Here is a 12,352-nt window from a genome sequence, read left to right on the forward strand (position 1 = left end):
AGTAGAGACAGGTTTCACTGTGTTGACCAGGCTGGTCTTGAACTCTTAACCTCGTGATCCGCCCACCTGAACCTCCCAAAGTGCTGGGATTACAGGCGTGAGCCACCGTGACTGGCCAAGTTTATTGCTTTTCTATTGATACTGTTCTCATACCCGTGTTCCCAACTACACCTTAATTGAATAAGAAAAGAAAATAAGGACATTAAATGAGAACAGGAATTGGAATGAAACCAGAAAAAAAGGGAGGAGTTCAAACTATGTTCTGAGAGCTTTACCATTATGAATACTCAGCTCTGGTTTTCCCCCAAAACTGGCTGAACCAGTACAGATGTTCCAGGGAGAAACAACTTTAAAGAAGTGAATAGTGGCCCTACCCTGGTCCACCACCTAAGCCAGCGGTTAGAGAAGGAGGAACACAGTCCTCCTGTGTCCCCGGTGCCAGGAGGTGACTGACTACAGCATCAGTCATCGCTGCACACCCTACCTGGAGTTAGTATATAAAGCTACGCAGAGCGGATCTCTGGTCCCGACCCTGGAAAATCTGTCTCACCCACAAAGATGTGGGTTCATCTCCTTCTAGGAATGTTGGCCCTATCGCCAGCCATTGCAGAAGAACTTCCGTGAGTGCTTGGTGTCAGAATTGGTTTATTAGGGCACTGGCTTCTTTGCCAAACTTTCTCAAACATTTATATGGAGATGGGGAGATACGCTTTGGTTTATCTTAATTTCCTCCTCCTTTTTTCTCTTCTTTGCTTCCACGGATCCTTTACCCAGAGAGGAAGGCTGAGGGATGAAGAGGAAGCCTTAAAAAAGAGAAATATTAAAACGTACCCTGTTTTCTGAAATAGGCCTGATTTCCTCCTTGGTGCTTTAGGCGTGTGTTCTCGGTGAGGGCCTCCTGATGGTGGAAGTTTAAGACTGTGCACTGCGTTGTTGTTTCTCTGCTTCTTGTAGAAAATGAGCTGCATAAGGAAGGCAGCAGCTTGGTCTGTCTAATTCGCTGCTACGTGCTGAGCGCTTAGGAGAGGACTTAATTTTTCCTGACGTGAATGAATCATTATTGCCCTGAAATCCTTCTGTTCCTTTCATAGAAACTACCTGGTGACATTACCAGCCCAGCTAAACTTCCCCTCCGTTCAGAAGGTTTGTTTGGATCTGAGCCCTGGGTACTGTGATGTTAAATTCACGGTTACTCTGGAGACCAAGGACAAGACCCAGAAGTTGCTAGAACACTCTGGATTGAAGAAGAGGCACTTACATTGTATCTCCTTTCTCGTAAGCACAGACTCAGCCCTAACTCGAATCCCTTACTTGCCTGTTCTCCTTTGCTTTAACTCTAATCCCTTACTTGCCTATTCTTCTCCCTAGGCTCAATATAATCTACTTTAAGCATAATTTCTGTTTTCCTTTGCCACGGCCTCTAAACCTATTTTTTCTCAACTTAACCTCAATCCCCAGCTATAACTCACCCACAATTTCCTTGACCTTGGATTTCTCCCTTTAGTTCCTGATCTTAATTCTTCCTCCTGGTAATTTGTTTTATGTCTCTGTCCTTGCTACCCCCATCTAACGCAACTCCTTCCTTTTACTCACTGTTGGGTTAAGACCAGTTGATTCTGTTCCCCCAATCCCTTACTCCGCCCCAGAAGTCCCCTTTCTTGGTCAGGTACCACCTCCTGCTGGTGGCACAGAAGAAGTGGCCACAATCCGGGTGTCAGGAGTTGGAAATAACATCAGCTTTGAGGAGAAGAAAAAGGTTCTAATTCAGAGACAGGGGAGTGGCACCTTCGTACAGACTGACAAACCTATCTACACCCCAGGGCAGCAAGGTAGGAATCACATATTTGGGGTTTGACTGAAAACTGGGGAAACCGCTGTGCACAGGGGTAAAGAGGGCATTTGTGGTTTGATAGGAGGCTTAAGAAACAAGGAGTGCAGAAGAGAGGAAAATCTGGGGGATTAAGTATTACAGGTGTTGAATACATGCTGCGTTACACAAGCAAGAGAAGTAGGTGGGGGTTGCTACTGTGTGTGTGTATCTAAATCAAAAGTACACATTTCTTCTGGAATAGAATTTGGCAAGTATAATTGGGTTGCTGGGCCTTGCAACAAGCTGCTTGTAAATGGCTAAGAAAGCACTGAGGGCATTTGGCTTGAGCTACTGGTTTGGTTTTTTTTTTTTTTTTTTTTTTTTTGTATTTGTTCATTCTTCCTTACAGGGGCACTTCATTCTGAGATTTCAAAGTCAGGCACCCTGAAGAGAAACTATGTTTGGGTTTTTTTTTTTAATTTAAAATTTTTGTGGGTACATAGCTGGTGTATATATATTTATGGGGTAGATGAGATATTTTGATACACACATGCAATGTGTAATCATTACATCAGGGTACACGTGTATCCATCACCTCAAGCATTTATCATTTCCTTGTATTACAAACACTCCAATTATACTCTTAGTAATTTTTAAATGTGCAATAAATTATTGTTGACTGTAGTCACCCTATTGTGCTAAAAACTACAAGATTTCTAGATCTTATTCATTCTATCTAACTATATTTTTGTACCCATTAACCATTCCCACCCCACCCCTCACCCTGCCCACCACTACTCTTCCCAGCATCTGGTAACTATCGTTCTGTTCTCTCTCTCTCTCTCTTTTTTTTTTTTCCTTTTACCTTATTTTTTCCACACACTTGAAAATTATCATTCTCTTCTCTATCTCCAAGAGTTCAATTGTTTTAATTTTTAGCTCCCACAAATAAGTGAGAACATGCAAAATTTGTCTTTCTGTGTCTGGTTTATTTTACTTAACATAATGACCTCCTGTTCCATTCATGCTGTTGCAAAGGACGGGGTCTCATTCTTTTTTATGGGTGAATAGTACTCCATTATGTATGTGTACCACATTTTTAATACATTTTTTATCATCTGTTCATAGACACTTAGTTGCTTCCATATCTTGGCTATTGTGAAAACTGATGCAATAAACATGGGAGTGCAGACAGCTCTTTGATATACTGATTTCCTTTCTTTTGGATATATACTTAGCAGTGGGATTGCAGGATTATACAGAAGCTCTATTTTTAGTTTTTTTCAGAAACCTCCAAACTGTTCTCCATAGTGGTTGTCCTAATTTACATTCCTGCCAACAGTGTATGTGGGTTCTCTTTTCTCCGCATCCTCACCAGCATTTATTATTGTTTGTCTTTTGGAAAAAAAGCCATTTTAACTGGGAAGAAATAATATCTCATTGTAGTTTTGATTTACATTTCTCTGACAGTCAATGATTTGAGCACCTTTTTTATATACCTGTTTGCCATTTGTATGTCGTCTTTTGAGAAATGTCTATTCAGATCTTTTTGCCCATTCTTTAATCTAATTACTAGATGTTTTCCCATAGAACTGTTTGAGCTCCTTATATATTCTAGTTGTTAATCCCTTGTCAGATGGGCAGTGTGCAAATATTTTCTTTCATTCTGTGGGTTGTCTCTTTGTTGATTGTTTCCTTTGCTGTGCAGAAGTTTTTTAACTTGATGTGATCCTGTTTGTCCATTTTTGCTTTGGTTTCCTGTGATCCTTGGGTATTACTCAAGAAATCTTTGCCCAGACCAGTGTTCTGGAGAGTTTCCCCAAGGTTTTCTTATATTATAATAGTTTCATAGATTGAGGTATTAGATTTAAATCTTTCATCCATTTTGACTTGATTTTTCTATATGGAGAGAGATGAGGGTCTAGTTTCATTCTTCTGCATATGGATATCCAGTTTTCCCAGCACCATTTATTGAACAGCCTGTCCTTTCTCCAGTGTATACTCTTGTCACCTTTATCAAAAATGAGTTCACTGTAGACGTGTGGATTTGTTTCTGGGTTCTCTATTCTGTTCCATTCGTCTATGTGTTTGTTTTTATTCCAGTACCATGCTGTTTTGGTTACTATAGCTTTGCAGTATAATTTGAAGTCACATAATGTGATTCTTCAAGTTTTGTTCTTTTTGTTCAGAATAGATTTGGCTATTTTAGGTCTTTTGTGGTTCCATAAAAATTTTACAATTTTTTTTTTTTTTTGAGATAGAGTCTCGCTCTGTCCCCCAGGCTGGAGTGCAGTGGCCGGATCTCAGCTCGCTGCAAGCTCCGCCTCCCAGGTTTACGCCATTCTCCTGCCTCAGCCTCCCGAGTAGCTGGGACTACAGGTGCCTGCCACCTTGCCCGGCTAGTTTTTTTGTATTTTTTAGTAGAGACGGGGTTTCACCGTGTTAGCCAGGATGGTCTCGATCTCCTGTCCTGGTGATCTGCCCGTCTCGGCCTCCCAAAGTGCTGGGATTATAGGCTTGAGCCACCGCACCCGGCCTTACAATTGTTTTTTACAATATTCCTAAAATTTAGGTTGTAGAATTTCGGTGAAGAATGTCATTGGTATCTGATAGGGATTGCATTGAATCTGTAGATTGCCCTAGGTCATATGGACTTTTAACAATATCAATTATTCCAATCCAGAAACATGAAATCTTTTTTCATGTTTTTGTGCATCCTCTTCCATCTCTTTCATCAGTATTTTATAGTTTTTATTGTTGAGATCTTTCACTTATTTGGTAAAGTTTATTCCTAGGTATTTTATATTATTTATAGCTATTGTAAATGGGATTATCTTTCTTAATTTATTTTGCAGATTGTTCCCTGTTGGCATATAGAAATGTTACTGAATGTTTTTTGTTTTTGAGACAGCGTCTCCCTCTGTTGCCCAGGCTCTGGAGTGCAGTGGTGGGATCACGGCTTACTGCAACCTCCGCCTCCTGGGTTCAAGCGATTCTTGTGCTTCAACATCCCGAGTAGCTGGGAGTACAGGGGTGCACCACCATGCCTGGCTAATTTTTGCTTTTGTTTGTTTTGTTTTTTTGAGATGGAGTCACATTCTGTTGCCCACGCTGGAATGTAATAAATGGCTGCTCACTGCAGCCTCTGCCTTCTGGGTTCAAGTGATTCTCCTGACTCAGCCTCCTGAGTAGCTGGGATTAAAGGTGAGCACCACCATGCCTGGCTAATTTTTGTATTTTTAGTAGAGACAGGGTTTCACCATGTTGGCCAGGCTCATCTCCAACTCCTGACCTCAAGTTATCCTCCCCACTCGGCCTCCCAGAGTGCTGGGATTACATGCGTAAGCCACCACGTCTATTGTTTTGCACTTTTAGGATTTTTTTAAATTCCTTGATGTTTTGGAGTTTGATTATTAAACGTCTTGAGGTAGACTCATTTGGGTTAAATCTGCTTGGTGTTCTACAATCTTTTTGTACTTAATATTGATATCTTTCTCAGTTGGGCTTGGTGGCTCATGCTTGTAATCCCAGCACTTTGGGAGGCTGAGGTGGGCAAATCACCTGAGGTGAGTAGTTCGAGACCAGCCTGGCCAACATGGCAAAACCCCGTCTCTACTAAAAATACCAAATTAGCCAAGCATGGTGGCCCATGCCTGTAATCCCAGCTACTGGGGAGGCTGAGGCAGGAGAATCACTTGAACCAGGGAAGTGGAGGTCACAGTGAGCCAAGAGCACACTACTGCACTCCAACCTGGGCAACAGAGCAAGACTATCTCAAATAATAATAATTATAATAATCTTTCTCTAGGTTTGGAAAGTTCTCTGTTATTTTCACTTTGAATAAACTTTCCATCTCATTTCTCTCTCTACTTCCTCTTTAAAGTCAATACCTCTTTTTTTTTTTTTTTTTTTTTGAGACGGAGTTTCACTCTCGTTCCCCAGGCTGGAATGCAATGGCGCGATCTCGGCTCACCGCAACCTCTGCCTCCCAGGTTCAAGTGATTCTCCTGCCTCAGCCTCCCGAGTAGCTGGGATTACAGGCCTGCACCACCATGCCTGGCTAATTTTGTATTTTTAGTAGAGACGGGGTTTCTCCATGTTGGCCAGGCTGGTCTTGAACTCCCAACCTCAGGTGATCCACCTGCCTCAGCTTTCCAAAGTGCTGGGATTACAGGTGTGAGTCACTGTGCCCGGCCAAAATTCAATACCTCTTAGATTTGCCCTTTTGAGGCTATATTTATAGATCTTGTAGGCATGCTTCATTCCTTTTTCTTTTTTCTCCCATGACTGGGTATTTTTATTTGTTTTGTTTTGAAAAGGAGTTTCACTCTATCGCCCAGGATGGAGTACAGTGGCGCAATCTCAGCTCACTACAACCTCCGTCTCTTGGGTTCAAGCAATTCTTCTGCCTCAGCCTTCCAAGTAGCTGGGATTACAGACGCCCGACACCATGCCCAGCTAATTATTGTACTTTTAAGACAGGGTTTCACCATGTTGGCCAGGCTGGTCTCAAACTCCTAACCTCAGGTGATCCACCTGCCTTGCCTCTGCCTCCCAAAGTGCTGGGATTACACATGTAAGCCACCACACGCAGCCACATTTTTGTATTTTTAGTAGAGATAGGGTTTCACTATGTTGGCCAGATTGGTCTTTTTTTTTTTTTTTCTTTGCTTTTTGAGACAGGATCTCCCTCTGTCACCCAGGCTGGAGTGCAGTGGCGCGATCTTGGTTCACTGCAACCTCCACCTCCCGGGATTCTCCTGCCTCAGCCTCCTGAGTAGCTAGAATTACAGATGCGTGCCACTATGGCCCAGCTAATTTTTGTATTTTTAGTAGAGATGGGGTTTTGAGGCCAGGTTGGTCTTGAACTCCTGACTTCAGGTAATCTGCCCGCCCTGGTCTCCCAAAGTGTTGGGATTACAGGTGTGAGTCACCAGGTGCAGCCTGACTGTGTATTTCTAAAAAGCCTGTCTTCAAGCTTATTAATTCTTTCTTCTGCTTGATCTATTCTACTGTTAAGATACTCTAATGCGTTGGTCAGTATGTGAATTGATTTTTTTCAGCTCCACAATTTCTGCTAGATTTTTCAATATTATTTCAATCTCTTTGTTAAATTTATCTGATAGGATTCTGAATTCCTTCTCTGTGTTATCTAAAACTTTATTGAGTTTCCTCAAAACAGCTATTTTGAATTCTTGATCTGAAAGATCACTCTCTTTGTTTCTCCGAGATTGGTTGCTGGTGCCTTATTTAGTTCACCTGGTGAGGTAATTTTTTCCAAGATGGCCTTTTTTTTTTTTTTTTTTTTTGAGACAGAGTCTCTCTCTGTCGCCCAGGCTGGAGTGCAGTGGCGCGATCTCCGCTTACTGCAAGCTCCGCCTCCCGGGTTCATGCCATTCTCCTGCCTCAGCCTCCCAGGTAGCTGGGACTACAGGCGCCCGCCACCGCACCCGGCTAGTTTTTTGTATTTTTTAGTAGACATGGGGTTTCATCGTGTTAGCCAGGATGGTCTTGATCTCCTGACCTTGTGATCCGCCCATCTCGGCCTCCCAGAGTGCTGGGATTACAGGCTTGAGCCACCGCGCCCGGCCTCCAAGATGGTCTTGATGTGGATGTTCATTGGTGTCTGAGCATTGAAGAGTTAGGTATTTATTGTAGTCTTTGTATTCTGGACTTGTTTGTACCTGTCCTTCTTGGGCAGACTTTCCAGGTATTTGAAGGGCCCTGGGTGTTGCAATCTAAGTTTCTGGACTCTGCAGTGCATCTGCATTAGGGAGGACCCCATGCTCAGTATCTCTGTGGCTCTTGAAGGCTCATAGAGGTACCTCCTTGATGGTCTTGGATAAGATCTGGAAGAATTCCAGATTACCAAGTGGAGATTCTTGTTCTCTTCCCTTACTTTCTCCAAAACAAACAGAGTTTCTCTCTTTGTGCTGAGCTGCCTGGAGAGAGGGGTGACACAAGCACCCCTGTGGCCACCAGTATTGGGACTGCATTGGGTCATATCTGAAGCCAGCACTGTCCTGTGTCTCACCCAAGGCCTGTGGTAACCAGTACCTGGCTACTGCCTGTGTTTGCTCAAGGCCCTAGGGCTCTACCGTCAGCAGGTGACAAAGCCAGCCACGCTTGTTGTCCTCCCCTTCAGGGTGGTGAGTTCCCCATGACCCTGGGAAGGTCCAGAGATGTTATCTGCTAGCCAGGGCCTAGAATCAGAAACCTGAGGAATCTACCTGGTGTTCTGTTCTACTGCAGCTGAGTTGACACCAAAGCCACAAGACAAAGTCCTTCCCACTCTTCCTTCCCCTTTCCACAGAGGAGTCTCTCCCTGTGGCCACCACTACTCCAGGCCCACGACGAGTACTGCCCGGATACTTCTAGTGTTCTCTCGAGGCTCAAGGGCTCTTAGTCAGCTGGTGGTGATGGTGCCTGGCCTGGGACTCTTTTTTCAGAGCAGTAAGCGCTCGTCTGACCAACAGCAGGTCCAGAAATGCCATCCAAGGGCCACAGCCTGTAACTGCGGACCCCAAGGGCCTGCTTGGTACTCTACCCCACTGTGGCTGAGCTGCTACCTAAGCTACAAGCGAAGTCCCCTTGACTCTTCCCTCTCCTTTTCTCGAGTAGAAGGAGCCCCTCCCCATAGTCACCACAGCTGGGAACGTGCTGAACCACTGGAAGCCAGGGTGTCTCTGAGTCTCACCCAAGGTCCATGACAAGTACCGCGCAGCTATCACTGCTGACTATTCGGAGCCCCAGGGGCTAATCAGACCTCAGCTCCCAACTGCTGGGACGGGCCATTCACCGCTGGCTGAGGCTGGTCTAAACGCTCCCTCCATGGACGGTGGCTGAGTTCCGCCCTGTGTGCTTTCCCCTGTGATGGAGCAGCACTGAGTTCCAATGCCAAGTCCCACAGTCACTGAAGTGCTCTCCCTCCCTCAAGTTCATCGATTCTGTCTCTGTGCCACACAGTCACTGCTGGGGGATGGGGGCGGGGGGTGTATCAGCAATTCAAGTGTGTCTTTTCTACCCTCTTCAGTGCCTCTTTCAGTGATATAAAGTTAAAACCACTCACCTGATTTTTGGTTCTTATGACGGTGCTGTTTTGTGTGGACAGTTGTTCAGTCTGGTGTTCCTGTGGGGGATGAGGAGGGTGGTCAGTGGAGACTTCTATTCTGCCTCTTGCTCTGCCTCCTGAGCTCCAGGCCTGTGTTTGGGCTTTACCTCACTCTCAGAGTAGGTTTTGTAAAAAAGTAAAACCTGTTGGGGTTTTGCTGACTCAAAGCACGTGTGAGGAAGGAGGAGGGATGGAGGAAAGATTCTGAGCACGAGGCTGGGTGCGGTGGCTCACGCCTACAATCCCAGCACTTTGGGAGGCCAAAGGCAGGTGGGTCACCTGAGGTCAGGAGTTCAAGACCAGCCTGACCGACATGGTGAAACCCTGTCTCTACAAAAATTAGCCGAGTGTGGTGGCGCCTGCCTGTGGTCCCAGCTACTCCGGAGGCTGGGGTGACCCCAGGAGTTTGAGGCTGCAGTGAGCCATGGTTGTGCCACTGCACTCCAACCTGGGTGACAGAGTGAGACCCTGTTTCAAAAAAAAAAAAAAAAAAAGAAAATTCTGAGCCAGGAAACAGCCCTTTGCTAACGATGCCTGTTCCCTTCCAGTGTATTTCCGCATTGTCACCATGGATAGCAACTTTGTTCCAGTGAATGACAAGGTGAGTTGGGAGGAGGAAAGGGAGTGGTGCAGACTGAGAGAATAGGGAAAAGGATGAGAGATTCTCTCCAAGGCGGAAGTCCTCTCAGCCTGGGTTTGGCAAGGCGAGGCCCTCTGGGTTGGAGACTGCCGTGCGTGTGGGACTCGAAGTGCTGGACTAGCCTCAGCAAGCTAGCCTAAATCAGCCTAGGAATAAGCAGAGGTAACCAGTTCTCAGCTTCAGTATCTACACATCAATCAGGTTCTTGAGAGATGGTTACTCTCCTTGCCATTTTATTTTATTTATTTATTTAGAGACAGAGTCTCGCTCTGTGGCCCAGGCTGGAGTGCAGTGGCGTGACCTCAGCTCACTGTAACCTCCGCGTCCTGGGTTCAAGCGATTCTCCTGCCTCAGCCTCCTGGGTAGCTGGGATTACAGGCACGCGCCACCACGCCGGGCTAATTTTTGTGTTTTTAGTAAAAACAGGGTTACACCATGTTGGCCAGGCTGGTCTCAAACTCCTGACCTCAAGTGTTCCACCCACCTCAGCCTCCCAAAGTGCTGGGATTACAGACAAGAGCTGTAGCTCAGCCTCCTTTCATTTTAAGAGTTTTCACAAACTTCAAGAGCTTCTCTTCAGGACTGAAAAAAGTTTTTTTTGTTTTGTTTTGTTTTTGTTTTTGTTTTTTAAGGCAAAAAGGAGAATGTCCGCTTCCCCTCTGTTTCTATGAGGCAAAATAATTTACAAAATAGGTAATTATCTTAAGGCAACATTAAATAAATATATGCCAAAGGTTAAAAGGTAGCAACATTTAGCGAATATTTGACTTTTCCTTGGACTCCCCATCCCTGGAATCATAAGCCTTTTAATAGGTTTGATCTCAAGTTGGAACACGTGTCATTTCTACATGCTTCTGAGATACTTATCTCCCAGACACCCTGCTTTCTTTAGTAATGCCCTAACATGCTACTCTCCTTCCCAATATAGATTTCCTTTTAGTTCCTTCTTCCCATCACCTGTAGCTTTTCTTTTGTAGGAGTTCAGTATAATGTTGAGTACTTATTTCTTACTTTTTTTTTTTTTTTTTTAACATTTTAAGACAAGGTCTCATTCTGTCGCCTAGGCTGGAGTGCAGTGGCACAGTCATGGCTCACTGCAGCTTTGACTCTGCCCCGGGTTCAAGTAATCTTCCCACCTCAGTCTCCCCAGTAGCTGGGACCACAAGTGTGCACTACCACACCTGGCTAATTATTTTATTTTTTGTAGAGATAGGGGGTCTCACCTTGTTGCCCAGGCTGGTCTTGAATTCCTGGGCTCTCTCACTTCAGTCTCCCAAAGTGTTGGGATTATAGGCCTGAGCCACCGCACCTGGTCTGAGTACTTATTTCTTAACACACTGTTTTCTCTAGAGCTGCAACAAGGAAGTGCCGGGTTCAACGTGTGGCCGGCAGCAGCACTATTTTAGACTCACTTACCCTCAGGGTTGATCTCATTCACTACCCCTGTTACGATATATTTCCTTTGCTCAAATGATGCGGGATTACTTCCAGGTGTTCTGATTTCCGTAGTTAGGCTCTCTTTCTCTTGTAAAATTATTCCTTCCTCCCCGCTCTATTTCTCTAGCCAAGCCCTCCCTCCAAATTCAGTTGAAACACCGAGATTAACAAAAGGAATTGTACCAAGAAAGCTAGAATAAAAATTGTGTTTTTGTAACCACCCAATGGGTTCACCTTGCCTGCTGCTTAGACAGAGCCGATTTATCAAGACAGGGGAATTGCAATGAAGAAAGAGTAACTCACGCAGAGCCAGCTGTGCGGGAGACTGGAGTTTTATTGTTACTTACATCAGTCTCCCTGAGCATTTGGAAATCAGAGTTTTTAAAGATAATTTGGCAGGTAGGGGCTTGGGAAGTGGGGAGTGCTGATTGGTCAGGTTGGAGATGGAGTCATAGATGGTCAAAGTGAGGTTTTCTTGCTGTCTTCCTCCTCCCGGGCGGGATGGCAGAACTGGTTGAGCCAGATTACTGGTCTGGGTGATGTCAGCTGATCCACTGAATGCAGGGTCTGAAAACATCTCAGGCACTGATTTTAGGTTTTACTATAGTGATACTATCCCCAGGAGCAATTTGAGGACGTTCAGACTCTTGGAGCCAGAGGCTGCATGACCCCTAAACTGTAATTTCTAATCTTGTAGCTAATTTGTTAGCCCTGCAAAGACAGACTGGTCCCCAGGCAAGAAGGAGGTCTTACTGGGAAAGGGCTGTTATCAATTTTGTTTCAGAGTCAAACCATGAACTGAATTCCTTCCCAAAGTTAGTTTGGCCTACACCCAGGAATCCACAAGGACAGCTTCAAAGTTGGAAGCAAGATGGAGTCAGTTAGGTCTGACTTCTTTCACTTTCATAATTTCCTCAGGTATAATTTTGCAAAGGCGGCTTCAGTTCCTCCCTTTGGGTTTTATAACACCTTAATCTTAAGGTGTGGGCTATGAAGATGGGAAAAGCCTGTCGATTGCTCTGGCTTCTTCCTGCTGAGAGGGGGCGTAGTGGGGGTACCTCAGGTGAGACGAGTGGAACCGCTTAGAAGCAAGATAGTGTCGATTAGGTCTGATTCCTTTCACTGTCGTAATTTCCTCAGTTTTAATTTTGCAAAGTCAGTTTCATTTACACAGCCATCCCCAAACAAGTAAAGTAAGTAAAGTAAGCCTGATATTAACTAACCCTGTCTAACTTGATTGCTATACTCAGTTATTCAGAAACTCCAGGCAACTTCCAGTCGAAAATGCTATTTTTCATTTTTTTTTTTTTTTTGGAGACGGAGTTTCGCTGTGTTGCCCAGGCTGGAGTGCAGT

The 12,352-nt window shown here is 44.7% G+C and overlaps 1 protein-coding gene across 1 annotated transcript in view; it reads left to right on the forward strand.

Moving 5' to 3' along the window:
* Positions 1–378: 378 nt before the first annotated feature.
* Positions 379–12,352, forward strand: part of A2ML1 (alpha-2-macroglobulin-like 1) — an 82,379-nt gene continuing 70,405 nt past the window's right edge. Inside the window, exons 1-4 of the mRNA XM_011983397.1 lie at positions 379–620; positions 1,092–1,275; positions 1,667–1,829; positions 9,470–9,522. Of these exons, the coding sequence (XP_011838787.1) occupies positions 559–620; positions 1,092–1,275; positions 1,667–1,829; positions 9,470–9,522 (462 nt within the window). The 5' untranslated portion in view covers positions 379–558. The remainder of the gene's footprint in view (positions 621–1,091; positions 1,276–1,666; positions 1,830–9,469; positions 9,523–12,352) is intronic.

Source organism: Mandrillus leucophaeus, unplaced genomic scaffold (genome assembly GCF_000951045.1).
Source record: "Mandrillus leucophaeus isolate KB7577 unplaced genomic scaffold, Mleu.le_1.0 Scaffold249, whole genome shotgun sequence".
NCBI lineage: Eukaryota > Metazoa > Chordata > Mammalia > Primates > Cercopithecidae > Mandrillus > Mandrillus leucophaeus.